General features: G+C 38.4%; 1 protein-coding gene across 1 annotated transcript in view; it reads left to right on the top strand.

The window, feature by feature from the left end:
• The first annotated feature begins 775 nt into the window (after window positions 1-775).
• The window catches only part of SLC36A4 (solute carrier family 36 member 4), an 879,508-nt gene continuing 859,282 nt past the window's right edge, over window positions 776-21,001 (top strand). Inside the window, 1 exon segment of the mRNA XM_053708622.1 lies at window positions 776-887. Within this exon segment, the coding sequence (XP_053564597.1) occupies window positions 839-887 (49 nt within the window). The 5' untranslated portion in view covers window positions 776-838.

Here is a 21,001-nt window from a genome sequence, read left to right on the forward strand (position 1 = left end):
CAAAACATGGCGGCGTAAATATTTATAGGGATGTACTGTGATAAATAGGGAGTAAATGCTGTTTCCGACAGGCGAAATTTATCATTATTACACCTCAGCTCGTCTGCGCAAAGTTACATCTATTTTTTGTAATAAATTCAGGCGCACATGTGCGCTTCTCCGGAGGCGAGCTGGGGCGCAGTTACAGGCGAAGCACATACAGAGTTCGCCTAGCCTTTGATAAATCTAGCCCATAGTACTAACTGCAAGCTGAGAGTGCACTGTATGCTTCTACTCAGCAGGGGGCGATATTGTTGCCGTCTTCTTGCAAAATGAAACAAAGCGCAACCGCTGTGCGATTATATTGAGGAACATATGTGATTGACACCAGGAAAACTCTACACACGCAGTAAATGATTTGATTAGACTACACTACTAGATTATTCTAGTTAGTTTTTCACCCAATGGCCCCCTATATTTCACCTTGCATGGGACTATGAAATATTTTGTGCACACAGCAACATTATAAAATTCACATTTGGGTGTAAATCTTTTAGCAATAATGCACCAAAGCCTTAAACAAACAACTCTGCATAACAAGCTGGCACATTAAAACCAATGACAACTATAATAAAGTCTGTGTACACAGGTGACGTGTACACCGGCCGAACGCACTAACACCGTTCACGCGTAGCGTCAATTGAGTACGGAGCAAGCACTGACTAGCAGGCAAGGAGCAGCTTGGCACCAGAACCAGCAAATTGTAGCTGCGCATGCGCATTTGGTACGTGCCAGATTTGAGTGTGTATTGAACGATGTGGCGGCGTTTCCTGGTGGAGCGGACGCGGAGACCATAGAGATGATGACGGATCGCAGAGCGTTAGAGCTTGAGGAAGGAGAGGATATAGGTAGGGCTGCCTATTGGTGGTGGTGTTTATTAAGTGCAGTTAATCGATGTGACCACAGTGTCCGAATAACTGGTGACAGCTGACACTGAGTGTGTATCAAATGATGACAGGAGGTCGTGAGCGTGCTCTGAGCTGTGACCGACTACTCAGCATCGCAGTGCGGTGTGTCAGGAGGTGCTGAGTGCACACTGACTGAGCGGTGTTAAATAATAGGTGCCGATTGTTTACTGAGTTGTGTCAGGAGGTGCTGAGTGCACACTGACTGAGCGTTGTTAATAGATGCCGAGTGTTTACTGAGCTGTATCAGGACTCAGGAGGTGCTGAGTGCACACTGAGCTGTATCAGGAGGTGCTGAGTGCACACTGAGCTGTAGTATCCTGAGGTGTTGAGTGCACACTGAACTGTGTCAGAAGATGCTAAGTGCACACTGAGCTGTAGTATCAGGAGGTGCTGAGTGCACAAAGAGTTGTAGTATCAGGAGGTGCTGAGTGTATACTGAGCGGTATCAGGAGGTGCTGAGTGTATACTGAGCGGTGTCAGGAGGTGCTGAGTGCACACTGAGCTGTAGTATCAGGAGGTGCTGAGTGCACACTGAGCTGTAGTATCAGGAGGTGCTGAGTGCACACTGAGCTGTAGTATTCGGAGGTGCTGAGTGCACACTAAGCTGTAGTATCAGGAGGTGCTGAGTGCACACTGAGCTGTAGTATCAGGAGGTGCTGAGTGCACACTGAGCTGTAGTATCAGGAGGTGCTGAGTGTATACTGAGCTGTAGTGTCAGGAGCTGCTGAGTGTATACTGAGCTGTAGTGTCAGGAGCTGCTGAGTGTATACTGAGCTGTAGTGTCAGGAGCTGCTGAGTGTATACTGAGCTGTAGTGTCAGGAGCTGCTGAGTGTATACTGAGCTGTAGTGTCAGGAGCTGCTGAGTGTATACTGAGCTGTAGTGTCAGGAGGTGCTGAGTGTATACTGAGCTGTAGTATCAGGAGGTGCTGAGTGTATACTGAGCTGTAGTATCAGGAGGTGCTGAGTGCACACTGAGCTGTAGTATCAGGAGGTGCTGAGTGCAAACTGAGCTGTAGTATCAGGAGGTGCTGAGTGCACACTGAGCTGTAGTATCAGGAGGTGCTGAGTGCACACTGAGCTGTAGTATCAGGAGGTGCTGAGTGCACACTGAGCTGTAGTATCAGGAGGTGCTGAGTGCACACTGAGCTGTAGTATCAGGAGGTGCTGAGTGTATACTGAGCTGTAGTTTCAGGAGGTGCTGAGTGTATACTGAGCTGTAGTATCAGGAGCTGCTGAGTGTATACTGAGCTGTAGTGTCAGGAGCTGCTGAGTGTATACTGAGCTGTAGTATCAGGAGGTGCTGAGTGTATACTGAGCTGTAGTATCAGGAGCTGCTGAGCGTATACTGATCTGTACCAGAAGGTGCTGAGTGTATACTGAGCTGTAGTGTCAGGAGCTGCTGAGTGCACACTGAGCTGTAGTATCAGGAGCTGCTGAGTGTATACTGAGCTGTAGTGTCAGGAGCTGCTGAGTGTATACTTAGCTGTAGTATCAGGAGGTGCTGAGTGCACACTGAGCTGTAGTATCAGGAGGTGCTGAGTGCACACTGAGCTGTAGTGTCAGGAGCTGCTGAGTGTATACTGAGCTGTAGTGTCTGGAGCTGCTGAGTGTATACTGAGCTGTAGTGTCAGGAGCTGCTGAGTGTATACTGAGCTGTAGTGTCAGGAGCTGCTGAGTGTATACTGAGCTGTAGTGTCAGGAGCTGCTGAGTGTATACTGAGCTGTAGTATCAGGAGGTGCTGAGTGTATACTGAGCTGTAGTATCAGGAGGTGCTGAGTGTATACTGAGCTGTAGTGTCAGGAGCTGCTGAGTGTATACTGAGCTGTAGTGTCAGGAGCTGCTGAGTGTATACTGAGCTGTAGTGTCAGGAGCTGCTGAGTGTATACTGAGCTGTAGTGTCAGGAGCTGCTGAGTGTATACTGAGCTGTAGTGTCAGGAGCTGCTGAGTGTATACTGAGCTGTAGTGTCAGGAGCTGCTGAGTGTATACTGAGCTGTAGTGTCAGGAGCTGCTGAGTGTATACTGAGCTGTAGTGTCAGGAGCTGCTGAGTGTATACTGAGCTGTAGTGTCAGGAGCTGCTGAGTGTATACTGAGCTGTAGTGTCAGGAGCTGCTGAGTGTATACTGAGCTGTAGTGTCAGGAGCTGCTGAGTGTATACTGAGCTGTAGTGTCAGGAGCTGCTGAGTGTATACTGAGCTGTAGTGTCAGGAGCTGCTGAGTGTATACTGAGCTGTAGTGTCAGGAGCTGCTGAGTGTATACTGAGCTGTAGTGTCAGGAGCTGCTGAGTGTATACTGAGCTGTAGTGTCAGGAGCTGCTGAGTGTATACTGAGCTGTAGTGTCAGGAGCTGCTGAGTGTATACTGAGCTGTAGGGTCAGGAGCTGCTGAGTGTATACTGAGCTGTAGTGTCAGGAGCTGCTGAGTGTATACTGAGCTGTAGTGTCAGGAGCTGCTGAGTGTATACTGAGCTGTAGTGTCAGGAGCTGCTGAGTGTATACTGAGCTGTAGTGTCAGGAGCTGCTGAGTGTATACTGAGCTGTAGTGTCAGGAGCTGCTGAGTGTATACTGAGCTGTAGTGTCAGGAGCTGCTGAGTGTATACTGAGCTGTAGTGTCAGGAGCTGCTGAGTGTATACTGAGCGGTGTCAAGAGCTGCTGAGCGTATACTGATCTGTACCAGAAGGTGCTGAGCACGTACTGAGCTGTGCCAGGAGGTGCTGTGTACTCAGCTATGTCAGGAGGTACTGAGTTGGCAAGAGACACTGGGGCTAGTGACATGAGGCAATTTACATGCACCAAATAGTGTTAATTTGTTGTGAGTTTTTTTCCTGTGCTTAGTACAATTTGGATGCTGACATGTGACACTGAGGTGCACTTACAAGTGACAGAATGGAAGGAGCAGTGATAGGTGTGAGTGCGCTTTGAGCTGTGTTAGGAGCTCTTGATATGTACTGACTTGTGACAAGAACTACTGAGTGATCTGGGAGATGCTACGGGAGATACTGAGTGAGCTGACAGAGTATGTGCTACACTGTTACTGGTGGTACTCAGTAAGTACTGCGGGGGTAATATGATGTACTTTTTAAAAAAAAGTATTATATTGCAATGTAGGTGGCTTTCCATATGCATTGTCATGCATAGTTAATTTTGTCTTTACAATTATTTGAGGGACCTCACAGTTCTGAGAAGACTTCTTAGGTAATCTCATTAGACCAGAGATCTTTAGATTATCAAGCACCTAGTATTCAGATAAATAAAGTGCAAATGCTCTGAGTGCACTGAAGGGTGCGTTGAGTGTTGTTAAAAAAAAAAAAAATGGAGTGTACTTTAGGTGATGGTAAACCTTAAAGGGACAGTCAACACTGGAGATAACAGAATCCGATATTTAAAAATAAAAAACGAAGATCCGCCTGCACCGTACCCTTTTGTCTTACCTGCTTCCTTCTCCTAGTAATCATCGTCGATAACTTCTATAATATGATGTAAATATGGGAGACTAACTTCCCCCCACTGTTACTTAGCTACCTTTTTCTTCAAATGATCAGCCAATCAGAATCCAATCCTCGGTCAGAAATTGCAAGCGCGTTTTCATTAATCATTTGTTATGAAGTTGCACTATAACTTAATTTTTAATATATATATGAAATTTAATTTCCCCGCGCTCCGCCGCCCACTTTAAAAGTTAATTTTTCTATGAGCTAAAGGTTAACTTTGAACTGTTCTCCAATCAGCGCTCTAGCTACAGCAAAAGTGCCATATGGGGAGAGGGCTGATTGGAGAACAATTAAAATCTTAAGCTGACAGAAAAATTGACTTTTAATGTGGGCGGCGGAGCGTCGGGAATTTGAATTTCATATCTATATTAAAACTTAAGTTATAGCGCATCTTCATTACAACTGATGAATTAAACTCCATCTAAAATATCACTAATATTCTGGTTCTGTTTTTATAAAGGAGAGAGTTTACCATCACTTTTAAGTAATCAAATGCCATATATTTAATCTTTGCCATTGAAAAATATATGTGTACCTTTTTTTTGTTTTTAATCCATCAGTGAAAGGGTTAAAATAGTGCATATAGTTTTTAGTATGACATTTGCTGAGACAAAAATCACATAGAAAAAGCATCTCTGTTAGAAACCAAAAAGACAGCTGCAAATTATGAAATTGAAGGGATGTGGAAATCTTAAACGGACAGTAAAGTCTAAATTAAACTTTCTTGATTCAGAGAAAGCATGCAATTTGAAACAACTTTCCAATTTACTAGTTATGAAATTCGCTTTGTTCTTCTTGGTTTTCTTTTTTTGAAGAGTGATGCTAGGTAGGCTGATAGAAGCTTAGGAGCGTGCTTAGCCTTTAGCAGTCTTTGGCAGTAGTGTTTGCCGCTGTAAAACATTTCTATACACATTGTTGCAAACACTGCTGCTAGATGGCTAAAGAAACATGCATGCTACTGAGATTACCTATGATTACTCTGTAACAAAGGATACCAAGAGAATTAAGCAGAATTTAAATAGAAGCAAATTGGAATGTTTTAAAATCTTGTGCTCTATCCAATCCATTTGTTTAATTTTTACTTCATTGTCCCTTTAACTTCAAGATCTATCTTCGAAATATACACAGCAGTTTATAGGTTTGTACACTTCATTCATTTGTTTGATTGACAAGCACATAATTGCACGGTGCAAACAAGTTACTCTGGTTTTCAAGAGTGTGCCTTCATCACCTTTTGCACGCTCCCTGTGCTAATTTCAGGGTATAAAAAAGCAGTCATTTAAATGCAAGGCATATAGTTGCCAGTGATGTGCAGTGAGGTCAGAGGCTGGTGAGGCACTAGATATGATATGCCGGAGAAACACATGTACAGAGGGCCTCAAGTACCCCCAACAGGGCAGGTTTAAATGATAGCTGAACCAGTGCACAGGTGACATAATCAGGTGATGGGTGAGAGCAAGTTAGTAACCACTGAGTTACTGATCAGCTGATTACTTCACCTGTGCACTGATTTGGCTATAATGAAAACCTGGCCTGTTGGGGGTACTTGAGGACCATTGTTGAGAAAACACTGCACTAAAGCACCAGCTCATCGGAAATGTATTGATTACCTGGAGAATAAAGCACACATACTCTGCTCACTGAAACCCACACACACTCTGCTCACATACACAGAATAGAAATAATTTACCATACAAGTTTTACACAAAGTTATCAATACTGCCAACACAGCTGCTGCAATATGGTGTTCATATGCACGTTGCACATCCCACTTAGGTATGCTCTTCAACAAAGGACACCAAAGGATACCAAAGAATGAAGTACATAATAATAAAAGTAAAATAAAAAGTTTTTTTTGTTTGTTTTTTTTTTTAGCAATTTCTATCTGAATGATGGAAATGTAATTATGACTTTCATGTTCCTTTCAAAAACTAATTTGATTTGCTGACATGGGGCCAGTAACAGTTGATGCTAATTCTCAAAATATAAATAACTAGAAAAGTCTATTAAAATAGCATGCTCTACCTCAATCATGAAAGTTTAATTTTAAATGTCTCCCTTTGACTATGTGTTTAACCAGTTACTTTACAGTGGCATTATTTCTAAAAACATTTAACTGCAATAATTACATATATTTTTTAAATGACTCATTATCTCCTTTTTATTAATATAAACTTGTATAAAAGCAGCACATATTAAAAACACAATGCAACAGCTTTCAATTGATTTGTGAATTACAAGTTATCAGCAGTCTTTAAATAAATGGAGACACAGAGAAAAATAAAATAGATACTGCATCCTCTGACTGAACAGACATAACATATATGGTGTTTGTACCTAATTAAATCAAATAACCATGAAAAAGGGAGGCTTAGCAATATTCAATGTCAAAAACTTTAGTTTAAATAATGTGGACACTGCACACTTAACTTCAAACTCTGGGTTTTAAATTATGGATTTAAATTTGAATTGACCCTTTGACTTCCTGTAAGTATTGGGTTATGCTCACTTACTGTCCCCCCTGTTAATGAGCTGTATCTGAACACAATTCAACAAAAACACTAAACCCACATTCATTAATTTATCATTTTCACTAACAGAATCCATTTCAGTAAAATCTACGGCTGCAGCACTTACTACAATAAAATGTAGCTGAAACACTGCTCTCTCTGCCTCTCTCCCTTTCCTGCTCTGTAAGGATTCAGGAAGTGACAGTGGAACATTCCACTGCACGAGGGGAAGAACATAACTCTCTTTTTCACTTTAGCAAAGCTGTCAGCTTCACAGGACAGCAACAAACTAAATGAAAGTTGTTTTTTTTCCGTATTTGTTTTGTTTTATATGATTTAACATCCAGCCCCAACCCTAAATTCCACTTACTAATGCCTCTCACTGGATTGGGTCAGCCCAAATGGGACTGCCTCAAATAAGCAGATAATGGGCCATGCAATGATCTTAACCACTTTCATCCAGTAGATGGCGCAGCATGTTGTGTAATGGTGGCAGACCTGCTTGTGCCTCTCCATTGCACAACATGTAGCTGTGAAAAAAAAAATGCTGGGGAAAAAAAAATAGCAATTTTTTTATTTTTTTTCAAAGCCAATAAAAAAATATATTTATTTTTGCCCATATGAGAGGTGAAGCACTGCCTCACCTGCCTCTAGTGACTGCACATCACTGATAGTTGCTTAGGAGGTTATTCTGAAGCTTTATAGTTGCAGTATAAGTAGCTATATAATGTCCCTTTAATGACACATTGAATCACTTTATGTATGCTTAGCATATATACATATTTAAAGGACCATTTATAGTACAAAAATACATGCTCTAATTTATAAATTTTAGCAGTAGCGACTTTACAAGTCTGTGTTTTTAACGTGAAGGTAAACTTTAAAGAATGAAAGCCCGTTTTTTTTAAATATACTATTAAAAAGAGGGACACTTTCGTTCATCAAAGTTTAGAAAGCAGCCGTTTTGTTTAAAAACTTACCTTTCTTCTTTTCACAAGCCAGAGCAGCTTCCCCCACCCGGAGATCCTCTCTTCACACGTCAGCAATGACTAATCTGGTTTCCTCCAATCACGGCATGGCCTCAGGCAATGACTCCCCTGGGGGGAAAGCCTTGATTGGAGGAAGCCGGATTAGTCATTGCTGACGTGTGAAGAGAGGATCTTCGGGTGGGGGAATCTGCTCTGGCTGTGAAAAGAAGAAAGGTAATTTTTTTTTAAAAACAAAACGGCTGCTTTGTAAACTTTGATGAATGAAAGTGCCCCTGTTTTTAATAGTATTTTTAAAAACCCAGGCTTTCATTCATCAACGTTTACCTTCACTTTACCACTGCAAAGGATACAGCTAGGGAGCCTCAGAGATTTGCTGGTCCTGTGTAGAAATAGCCAGTGAACCAAATAGCAGCTGTAGTTACCCTGAGTGACTGTAATAGTAAAAAATTACCAATTTTATGACTATCAACCCTGCATTACTGTTTTTTTAATCCCCACAAAGGGCTTAAACACACAGTAGATGTGCCACTCAGATCCTGAGGAGCACTGCTAGTCTGAAGCTGAAACTCCCGCTGATCCAATTAGTAGCGCTAGTTGCACATCTGAGACACGTGACAAGTGCTGCTGCTTGAATCGGCGACAGGTTCCGATCAGGCTCAACAATGTTTTGCGAGTCCTAAGCTGCACTTCTACTGTGTGTTTAACCCCTTTGGGCTAGATTTATCAAGCAAGGGCGGGCAGAGGCGTACATATTCACCCCTGTCCGCCCTAGCTCGCCTCAAAATAGCGCTCGTGTGCAGTCCTACCCCCTGCCGGTGCACACTCAATCAGGTGTGGGCAGGGGCTGTCAATCTCCCCTGTTGGACGAGATACTTTTTATCACATAGAGCCCTTTTTCCATTTACTGTAGTTTAATATTAAGCTACATACATCCCTCCTTTCTAGTCTAGTATTCATTGTCTAAGATCTAGTGGTGGTATTTTAGCTTTTTATTCCCCTTCTGTCAATGTTCTCAATACTTTGTGCTTGCCAATTCTACACCCTTTAGTGTGTCGGTATATACCAAGTTACAATACAACCAGTGTTCCCTCTAAGACCAGTTTGTGAGCGGCCCCAGCAGTGAAATAGTTAATTAGAGCAATTGGCAAATAATACACAATAAAGACTGCAAGGTGGGGTTCTCCTTTTTAACTGCTTCCCTGCTGGGCCACTCACAAAACTGGCCTTAGATGGAATACCTGAATTCAACTTATTTATTATTATGTGTAAAATAACCTCCAATTAAAATGTATATACGAAACAATTTAAATTAATATTTATTCCTTAGTTCATAGATTAGTTAGCTTTATATACACATTGAATTATATTTATGTAGAAACTAGATTATGAATCAATTATGCATGCTTATTACGTTACAATATTCCTATACAGCAGCTCATAAACAGTATATCTTTAAAATTAACCTTACTCACAATGAATCACATTTAAATACCCCAATAAAATACTAGAATATGGACCGCTAACTTAACAGTGCTTAGTTAAACAATATAACAAGACACTTTAACGGCCAATTTATATGCCAATTAATCTGAGCTGAAATAACTCTTGTTTAGCCACAATAAGCAAATTTTAAATATATCACAATAGCTACAAATAACGTAATACACCAGAGAAATTTAACTACAATAACCAATTTATATGAAATTTCACAATTAAACTGATTTATAAATATAAAATACAAATTAGTTTCTAGCAAATAAAATTATTTAGCATTAATGTGACTAGTTCGAAACTATACAGGACTATGGATATAAAAGTAAAATACCAAATATGCTCTTTAAATTACCAGCTGCAATCTAACTATAGCTTTAGAATATATTTGTTAAAAACTATTAAATATAAAAAATTGAAGCAACCGTATATATCACCAAATAAACCAGATGAGTGTTTCAGCTTTTTCAGATAAACCCCAGTTCACCTCATAAATAAGAGAGGTATTGCAATATGGATAGAAAAGTTAGGCCCAGTTTTGCTTTGTAAAAACTGTGTTCAAAGGCAGCAAGGTTATCCAGTTCAGTCAAAATTCAGCAGCAAAGACCCCTTTCCTTTCTCTTGCATTAGTTTATCCAGTCATGACCTAGCCTCTATTTTGTAATCATTGGTGAATGTTTGGATACGCATTTACTGAAACATATCCCTTTTTGATAGGCCCTTAACGAAGCTTGTCCCTAATTTTCCCTCTGATCTGAACATCTCATAGGCTATTTGGGAAATGCCTCCCTGAGCAGTCAAATACCTTTTGGTTGCAATAGCATTTTTTAACTATTGATGGCAGCAGACAACCAGAAATGCAGTCTCACCATCCATACTGCTAACAGTAAATACAGATTCTTATATATATATTTTTATCAAATGCCTATTTTTATACACTTTTAATTTCCTAGTTTTAATAACTATATGTTCCATACATGGTCCATTTAATATCTTTTAGTCTGAGTATTTTCATATAAACATGAGTATATCTCTAGTACCACATTACAAAGTAATTCCTATACATTTAAATATATGTGTATTTAAAATGATTTTAATACTTTTAGCATGGATCTAATTAATATCTCAGTTATCATCTTAATATCACATACATACCTTGAGTTAGCATTTAGATGTAATTTCATATAGCTATATTTATATTGGATTATTATCCCATATTGCATATCTGTATATCTCTTGCTGAGTGTTATAAAAACATATAATTTACTGCACAGATTACATAATGCACTTATTAGATGCCTGAAAAATACAAGAATATGTTATCCATTTTGAAACAGGTTAATTAAACATTTTATATTGACTATATAGAATACTGATTAAAGTTAGCAAATTCTTATCTAATATGTTACTGTAGGCATTTTTTCTCAGATCCACAACTATACATTTTATACAATTTATTTGGACATTCTGAGGCACCTATAAAATATTTGGAAACTATACAGATAGCTTGTTTTTAACTTTAATTCTTCAAGACCTTTATTCTTTCAAAGTACACATGGGTTTCTGCTAGCCAGCATAATGTGTATTCAGTCTTCAAAGGAAATCCAGTGAGCCATTGTGTTAATTATCACATATATCTGTCAGCTTACAAACATCCTGGGATTCTGCTAGCTTATCTGAAAACAGTGCAGAATTTCGTCTCCCCCACCCCAGGAGGCATCCTGGCTTGTAATGTGTTTTTTTTCTTTGTTCTGTGTTTCAGAATAAGAGGGGGTCGATGACCACCCGCTTTAGTGTAATTTACAGTGCAAACTAAATCAATATTATAATAGATATTGTCTAAAATGAAATATTAAATTATGTAATACATCTGTAGTTTAATGTTATTTACAGGTACCCTGACAAGTGCACCTATCAATTATCTTCACCCTTTAATTTTTCCCCCTTTCTCTGCTTTTATAAAATGTTCTTTTCCACCTCCTTTCTTATGTTACTTCATCTGTCACGTGCTGTCAGTTCTTGCTCCCTCATTTTTAAAAATATCCACATTGGATATATTAGTTGAGGGGTGTAAATGGAATATCAAAGGTTTTAACCACAACAAAAATACCCTTTATGCTGAAGTTCAGTGTTGCTCCCCCTTGGAAATAGAGGTATATCCCAACCTCTAAGTATATAGAAAACACAGTAAAAAAAAAAAGAGTGAAGGGTGCGCCTGAAAAAAACAGTCAACCTCACAAATCAGCATTTAATAAAAGTAAAATACATTTTATTAGGTGATACAATTCATAAAACATTTCTATGTTCAATATGGAAATAAACCTGTTTGTTTAAATAGAACCACCGGTGGTTTCTAAATGTTAATAAAGCAGAATTTAAAACAAATAAAAGTATCTCCTTAGAAATACCGCTTGAAACAGTATCTCACATTGATATAAAGGCTTGTATAGAAACTTTGTCTCCCAGTGGATGAACAATGCAATTTATAAAGGTTCACTTGAATTATGGTCATTGAGATGATTTAACTATACTCAATAATATTGTCCTAGATTTGCAGGTGGTGGACAACCTGATTCGTCTATTAATCTGTATTCAATAACCTGAGTTAGCGACTATGGGAGTAATTGATAATCCTCTGTATGCAATCTATAAGTGTTGTATGTTCTAGGCAAACATAATCTGTGATCTCTAAGTTGGTACAAACTCACCGGAATTCAAAAAGCCACCTCTGTGTTCGGAAGCTGCTTCCGTGGACTTCGGTCACGTGGTGTAGTAGGTAGCCAATAAAAGGAGCGGATTGCCGCTTAATTGTTCCCAACAGTTTTCTTTGCTAAATCAGATAGTTCAGAGTGCTCTGATATATTTGCTTTTAGGTTGCAGACTTTTCATCCTTACATCGACATGTTTCAGCTATAACATCTTAGATGATCTAAAGCTCTTCACTCCGAGATTAGTAAAGGACCTGTAAATACAGTAGGTTTGCATAATCGAAAATGCATGATAAGACAATGCATTAGCACTTAGTCTGAACTTCAAATGAGTAGTAAATTTTTATTTTTTCTGACAAATTTCAGTTATGTCTATTTCAACTCCTGTATCATGTGACAGCCATCAGCCAATTACAAAAGCATATAAGTATATTCTGTGAATTCTTGCACATGCTCAGTAGGAGCTGGTAATTCAAAAGTATAAATATAAGAAGACTGTTCACATTTTGTTAATGGAAGTAAATTGGATAGTTCTGTTTAAAATGACTTTCTCTTTCTGAATCATGAAAGTTTAATTTTAACTTGCGTGCCCTTTAAGCAAATATATTGCTCAAAAAGCCTCTAAATATTTTGAGACTTTGATCATCAGGCCTCCAGTATTCATACCTCTTTCTGTTTTATTCACTTTATCCGTTTTGGAAAATATTTCATTGTGTGGGCTAATTAAAGGACCATTTAACTTGACATTTTAACAATGTATAAAATGTTCATTATTTATTTGCTGAAAATGCATCTAACAATTATGCATTATTCACTTTCTCTCAGGAAGGTTTTGTGTTAATACTTTTAGGCAATTTGTGAAAGCTTTTGTTTACTTCACCCCTCCCCCTCTAAGATTCTCAGCAGTCACATGTTTATAGAAGGTGGATTATCAGTTTTGCATCACACTCATGATCGGAGAAGCATTCTTTGCAATAGTAACTAAGTTGAATCAGTGCTAAACCACCTTAAGTGATTGTAAACTTTACTGAATTAAATAAGTCTTAAAAACAGAGGCACTTTAATTCATTAAAGTTTACAATGATTCTTATTTTTAAAATACTTAGCTTTGCGTTATGGTAAGCATAACGCAGATCCTCCGCCCACATCTGCTGCTTCATTAGCAGATCGATGACAAAACCGTCTTCCTCCAATCGTTGCGTTGCCCTCACAAGCTGGACGCCAAAGGGGGGCAACGCAAACGATTGGAGAAGCCGGTTTTGTCATCGATCTGCTAATGAAGTGGAGGATCGACGTTATGTTTACCATAACACAAAGCTAAATTTTAAAAAATAAGCATCGTAAACTTTATTGAATTAAAGTGCCCCTGTTTTTAAGACTATTATTTAATATAGAACTGCAACAACTAATCAATATAATCGATAATCGATTATGAAAATATTTGTCAACGTATCTCATAATCGATTAGTTGGTTTGCAATTAGTTGGTCTGTGCACAGCACCAACTGCTTCACTCCAATGAGCTCCTGCACATGGTATTTTGTTTTATGGTTATGTCCTTAGCCTAAAGGAGGTCTATACAGACGTTTACTTTTCACTTTTTCCAGACTGTATAAGTTTCTTTTTAAGTTTACAACTACTCCTGGCTTACAGTATGTGCATTTCAGAAATAATAGGAGTCATCATTTGGATTGTTTATATTAAAATCAGGTGATTTGGGACTATGCTTTGCATGATATAGTGCTGAGCTTGTCATTTATACCTAGCCCTAGATTGATGGGAGTTGTTATTTGAATAGGTGTGCATCATTATCTGTTTACATAATTATTAGCTGATTGTTTGCTATTGTTTTTTTAAAGCTTTTATTTATAACCAACAGTGGATGCAAAAAAAAAAAAATCAAAATTGCAATTATTGCGCCACGCAGGGCCAGATACAATGTAACATAACATAACGAAAGAGAGCAGGAAAAGAAAAAAACCCCCAGATATGATTACATCATTATGTAAATTGAACAACATTACATTTTGCCCATAGATGGCCTTCTTAATAATAAACATGCACTGCTGGAATTTTTTAAGTATTTTTACACAACATTATTTACGAACTTAAACAGATAACCATGTCATATTTTGTATATATTATAGTGACAAAAAGTAAAACAAAGACTCATATTAAATGAATAAGCTCAAGTGCAAATGCAGAGAGCGAGTAGAGTGGAAGAAAAAAAAAAAAAAAGGGAAAAAACACCCTCTCTCCTCTCCCCCCTACCCCCCGAAGCTAGCCTAAACTCACTATCTCAAATGCCAGGTTTAATAACTTAATACCAAGAAACTGGAAATAAAGTCTCTTAATATCAAACCCTCGAAATATTCAGATTTATGAAATGTTTTGGTCAATATGTATTGTGTAGAGATAGGAAATGATTGAATGATCCTCATCCATTTATTAAAAAAGCCTTCTGAACTTGTTTATTTTGTACACTTGTTATATTATGTTGTTCAAAAATAATTTGCAATTTAACTGCTTCAATAAATACCCTAACGAGGGGGTTTTCTTACTCTTCCAATTTCTAAGATCAGGTTACGGACCACTAAAATGATCGTATTATATCCTGGCTCTGATCCTCTGTATATAACAAAAAATTCTGCTTGGCGTAAAGAAAGAGAGTTTGATAGGTGTTTATTTAATCAAAGTTAACCTTTCTGCCAGAATTGTCGTATTTTTAGGGGCAATGCCAAAAACAGTGGAGCAAATCAGCTCCGGCCTATAACATTTATGACAACGACCTATTTGTCCTGGTTTCCATTTAGCTAGTCTCTTGGGTGAGATATATGCGTTATTGAGGAGCTTTAAATGAGATTCTTTCCACGGTAGAAAGTAAGGGAGCCGCCATTTAAACCACATAAGGCCTTTCTTGATCATTATCATAATTAATCTCTTCAAAATGTTTGGACCAATATAGTAATCTAGAGCAATTTTTAATTGACCTTGCTTGGCCAAAAGTATCTTATACAATAAAGATATTGATCGATTCCCTTGTCTGTATGTGTTTATAAAGTCCCCAATTATGTCAAGTTCTCCCAACCAGTTTCCAAACTCTAATTTTTTGTTTATAAAATGTCGGAGTTGCAAGTAAGCATAAAAACTTTTATTTGATAGATTATATGCAGCAGCTATGTCATCAAATGTTCTTATATTGGATCTCTCATCAAATAATTGTATTAAATTGGTTAAACCTTTTTCTGCCCAATTTTTAAATATCGAGTACTGACAGCCGGGTATGAACTCAGGATTTCCTCTAATAGGTAAAAAGGCAGAGATGTGGAAATTAATCTGAAAACGGCCACTTAGTTGTTGCCATGCTTTAACCACATTAAATAGGCTAATGGTTCTCTTGATACTATCCGATAGGCCTGAATATGGGTAATGTAATATTGCTTTGAGGGAGAGGGGTTGTATAAGATTCTCTTCAATTATTAAGTTGGTCAAATGATATGAGATAACAGCCAGTCAACTCCATATCTTGCTAATATGGCGATATTATAAGCCCCTTATATCGGTGAATGCTAGACCCCAAATTCCTTGGATAGTGATAGCTTTGCTATCGCAAGCATATGTATGGTCTTAGTCCAAAAATAATTGGCGCATGCCTGATTAAAAATCCTGACATCTTGGTCCTTAATATATAACGGGAGGTTGTTCATAATATGTTATTTGAGGGAAAAACAATAGTTTTGATCAGCATTACTTTGTCAGAAAGAGAAATCGGAAAAAAAGACCAACGTTGCAATTTCGAGGATATCTGGGAACAAAAAGATGTAAAATTCAGTTTATACCACTTGTTCGGGTTCTATGTAGTATAATTCCTAGGTATCTAAAGCTCTCTACCTCTTTTAAATTATGATGTTTCAAACTATCTTTATTTTGTGGTATTAATCTTGTAACCTGAAATTGCACTAAATAAATTCAATGACCTCATGGCTATTGGTATATTTAGACTAGTGTTTTCAAAGTATAGTAATAAGTCATCAGCATAGAGTGTTAACACACATTTTTGGTTCCCAAATTCTATTCCTTCTAATTCTTGTCTTAAATAAATTGCTAGTGGCTCTATGGCAATTATTAAAAGAAGGGGGAAAGTGGGGCATCCCTGTCGCGTCCCTCTTTCCAGTTTAAAGAAAGGGTTTGGACTATTGTTCGACCTACGATCGCCCGATACCGGATAATTATATAAATTCTTGATAACATTATCACATTGCCACAGAAACCAAAATTAGTCCAGCATTAAATAGATGTTCCCCAGATTATGGAGTCAAAGGCCTTCTCGGCTTCAACCATCACCATAGCAAGGTCAAATTTAGGTACTATTTTATCTTGGGATAACCTATTCCAAAAGTGTTCTAAGATCACTGTAAGTTTTCCGTATATTCTTCGTGGAAGATCTAATTTATCATAAATCCTGATTGATCTGGATGTATGAATTTCCTGTAATGGTTTTCTTAAACGGTTAGCAATTATAGAGGTAAGCAATTTGTAGTCTGTGTTCAACAAGGAGATGGGTCTATATGACCCGATGGTCTGATGGATTCTTATCTTTTTTAAGAATAAGGGTGATGATTGACGCCGAGAAGAACCGTGACATTGCTCTTCCATCAGTGTAATATTCATTAAACAAACATGTTAACATAGGAACAATCTCTGATTTGAGTATTCAAAAGAACTCTGCAGGTAGTTGATCTGGTCCTGGGGCCTTCCCCTAGTTTGGTTTCTTCTATGGCTTTTAAGACTTCGGTCATAGATATGGGCCTCGTTAATTGACTCAACCTGTTCTAATGTAACCCCTAGGACAAATAAATCTTCTCCCAAAAAAGCGTGTTACTATGGAGACTCTATTGCCTTTGGCAGAATATCTATTTTTTAAAATAATCTAAAAAGAAATTTTGAATGTCACTAGGTTGTGTGTAACACTGATCTCCCATGATAACTTTTTCAATTGTATTATTCTTCTTTCTGACCCTATCTAATCTTGCAAGATATTTAGCAGACTTGCCATAGCGGCCAGCGTATCGTGCATTCATTCTAATCTCCTCATTGTTTATTTTGGTGCAGAGAAACAAATCCCTATCTTGTCTAGCTAACTTGTATTTATCCCCAGTATTTCCTAAGTGGAGTGTTTATATATTTTTGATATGTCTTGGTCACTGTATTAGCCAGTGTAATTCTCGTGCCTTAAACTTCTTTTTAACCATAATCATATAAGGTTTTATCTAGTCCCTGAGGACCGCTTTTGCAGCCTCCCAAAACACCTCCAGTCTGTCCACATAGTTTTTATTATTAATGCTGTATTCTCTCCATTTGTTTTTAAGCCAATTTTGAAACGGGGCATTATTTATCATGTGCTTTGGGAAATAGAAATTATTCGCTGTAGTTGACTGACCTGCCCGGACACCTATCACCAATGACAGAGGGGCGTGATCTGATAATACTATATCTTGTATATCTGTCTCGGTCTCATCTCTTAAAAGAGAGTCAGAAACTAAAAAAAAATCTATCCTTGAAAAAGATCTATACACACGTGACTCACAAGTGTAGGTTTTACTATCAGGGTGTTGAATACGCCATACATTGTGTAATTTTACGTCTTTACAAATTTGAAAGAAAATCTTAGATTTCTGCGGGACCAAGCGACTCTGTTTTAGGTGAAAATCTGTCCAATGAGGAGATCGGTGCTAAATTAAAATCACCGGCTAATATTATGTTTTGTTCAGATTTTAGACATAGCCTGGCGATGATATTATCCCAAAAAGGGTGATCTGTAGTATTAGGGCCATATACATTGCATAATGTGTATTTAGCTTTCGCTACTTCGATTGAAAGGATTATCCATTTATCATTTAAGTCTATTCGAGTTTCCTGTATATTATACTCAAAATCTTTGCTAAATAAAACAGCAACACCCCTTTTCCTCTTAGAACAATCTGAGGCTATGACCTGGCCCGACCCATTTACATTTAAGTTTATCTGCTTCTACTTTTTTTAAATGAGTCTCCTGTAATAATACAATATCCGGGCGAAAGAAGAGGAGAAAAACAAAAAAAGAAAAGAAAAAGAAAAACAAAACAAAAAACTATTAGGTGAAACTTTATCCACCGTCCACGCCGCTTTAACTGTCTTATTATTACAAGAAGAGAGAACACCTATTACCTTTACAAAGTTGCAGCATATAATAGACTTGTTACTATAACAATTATTAGGTTAATGCTCTACACCAAGAATATTGCTCTATTTATTCCTGTGCGGAACATTTTAGACATTGGAAAAAAAAAGAAAAAAAAAAAGATATAGAGTTGAAAAACATGCTATTACAGGATACCATTTTAGTGTTGCAGATTACCCTCAGTAATATATTGCTGATAGTGATGTCGCGAACCTAAAAATTTGGTTTCGCGAACGTCGCACTCGAACTTCCGCGAACGGGCAAACCGGGGAACCGCCATAGACTTCAATAGGCAGGCGAATTTTAAAACCCACAGGGACTCTTTCTGGCCACAATAGTGATAGAAAAGTTGTTTCAAGGGGACTAACACCTGGACTGTGGCATGCCGGAGGGGGGATCCATGGCAAAACTCCCATGGAAAATTACATAGTTGATGCAGAGTCTGGTTTTTAATCCATAAAGGGCATAAATCACCTAACATTCCTAAATTGTTTGGAATAACGTGCTTTAAAACATCAGGTATGATGTATCGATCAGGTAGTGTAAGGGTTACGCCCGCTTCACAATGCGCAGTGTAGGTGATATACCTGCCCTGACCATGCTTTGCAGACCAGGTATCAGTGGTCAGATGGACCCTTGCCCCAACACTGTGTGCCAGACATGCCATTATAGCAGACTTATATGGCTTTGGCGTTGCTTTTTGGTAATTAGAAGGCTGCTAAATGGGTTAATTAGGGAGCATGTAGGCAGCTTGTAGAGTTAATTTTAGCTTAAGTGTAGTGTAGTAGACAACCCAAAGTATTGATCTAGGCCCATTTTGGTATATTTCATGCCACCATTTCACCGCCAAATGCGATCAAATTTAAAAAAAACTAAAATTTTTTCGCAATTTTAGGTTTCTTACTGAAATTATTTACAAACAGCTTGTGCAATTATGGCACAAATGGTTGTAAATGCTTCTCGGGGATCCCCTTTGTTCAGAAATAGCAGACATATATGACTTTGGCGTTGCTTTCTGGTAATTAGAAGGCCGGCTAAATTCTGCTGCGCATCACACGTGTATTATGGCTAGCAGTGAAGGGGTTAATTAGGTAGTTTGTAGGGAGCTTGCAGGGTTAATTTTAGCTTTAGTGTAGAGATCAGCCTCCCACCTGACACATCAGACCCCCTGATCCCTCCCAAAACAGCTCCCTTCCCTCCCCCACCCCACAATTGTCCCCCCGCCATCTTAAGTACTGGCAGAAAGTCTGCCAGTACTAAAATAAAAGGTTTTTAAATTTTTTATTTTTTTATAGCATATTTACATATGCTGTGGTGTAGCATCCCCCCTTAGCCCCCAACCTCCCCCTGATCCCCCCCAAAACAGCTCTCTAACCCTCCCCATCTGCCTTATTGGCGGCCATCTTGGGTACTGGCAGCTGTCTGCTATTATTTCACAGTCAAAAAAGTGTTTTTTTTTTTTTTTAAATGTACACTACTGTTTACACCAGATATGAGTGGTGGCACTGGGCAAGTGGGCACAGTATACGCTTGTGAGCCTGACACACACGCTGGCAGGCAGGCAACTGCAATTAGATTACACAGGGAAAAAAAAAAAAAAAAGCAGGACTGATGTTCTAGCCCTAAAAAGGGCTTTTTGGGGGTGCTGTCCTTACAGCAGAGATCAGATGAGTCCTTCAGGACTGTAGTGGACACTGATACACTAGCCTAGCTATCGATTTTCAATATTAAATCAGCAGCAGCTACACTGTCCTCCTCTCTCTAAGAATCCGCTTCCAAATGAATCTAAAATGGATGCTGTCCAGGAGGTAGGAGGGTCTGGGAGGGAGGGTCTGCTGCTGATTGGCTGTAATGTGTCTTCTGACTGTGAGGTACAGGGTCAAAGTTTACTCAATGATGACGAATAGGGGGCGGATCGAACATCGCATATGTTCGCCCGCCACGGCGGACGCGAACATGCTATGTTCGCCGGCAAACTAATTCGCGACATCACTAATGCTGAGTATGCTTTCCTTTAAGCAGCACAGTTTTAACAGAGTGTAAGAGAAATCATTATGGCCTATTTAGTGCAAATATCAAAAACACAGACTTTATAATGTAATTTAAATATTTCCAACTCAGTTACTTATAATTTAAAATTGAGAAGCACATTTAGATTATCTCTATACATCATATACCATAGCTTCTGCTTTGTATTGATATAGTAATATAACGAATTAGTAGCTGCTCATTTATAGCCCTTTATTCTTTATTCTACGTATACTCGTTACCAAGTTTATAATAATATGCTTAGGCTTGTACAAACAAACTGAAAATCTGTCTAAATTCAGGAGCGCATAGTAGAGAAAAAAACACAGCGTTACTTATTATGTAGCCATTTTGTATACATAATTATAGCAGGCACTAATGTCCACTTTCCTCACCTTAGGCACCAGGGATTCTTGGGCCTCAACCTCCGGACACAAAAGTCCCTTCAAGATACACGTGTGTCGTAATAGTCCAGTATTTGCACAGCATGTGAGAAGGGAAAACCAGTGGACTAAGAATCACAAATGGGTATACAGTCAAATAGTTATGTCATTCTATCACATGCAGAATAGTATACTTGCAATACCAATGATAGGTTCCTATTATAATTAATA

The sequence above is a fragment of the Bombina bombina genome, chromosome 3 (genome assembly GCF_027579735.1).
Source record: "Bombina bombina isolate aBomBom1 chromosome 3, aBomBom1.pri, whole genome shotgun sequence".
NCBI classification, from domain to species: Eukaryota; Metazoa; Chordata; class Amphibia; order Anura; family Bombinatoridae; genus Bombina; species Bombina bombina.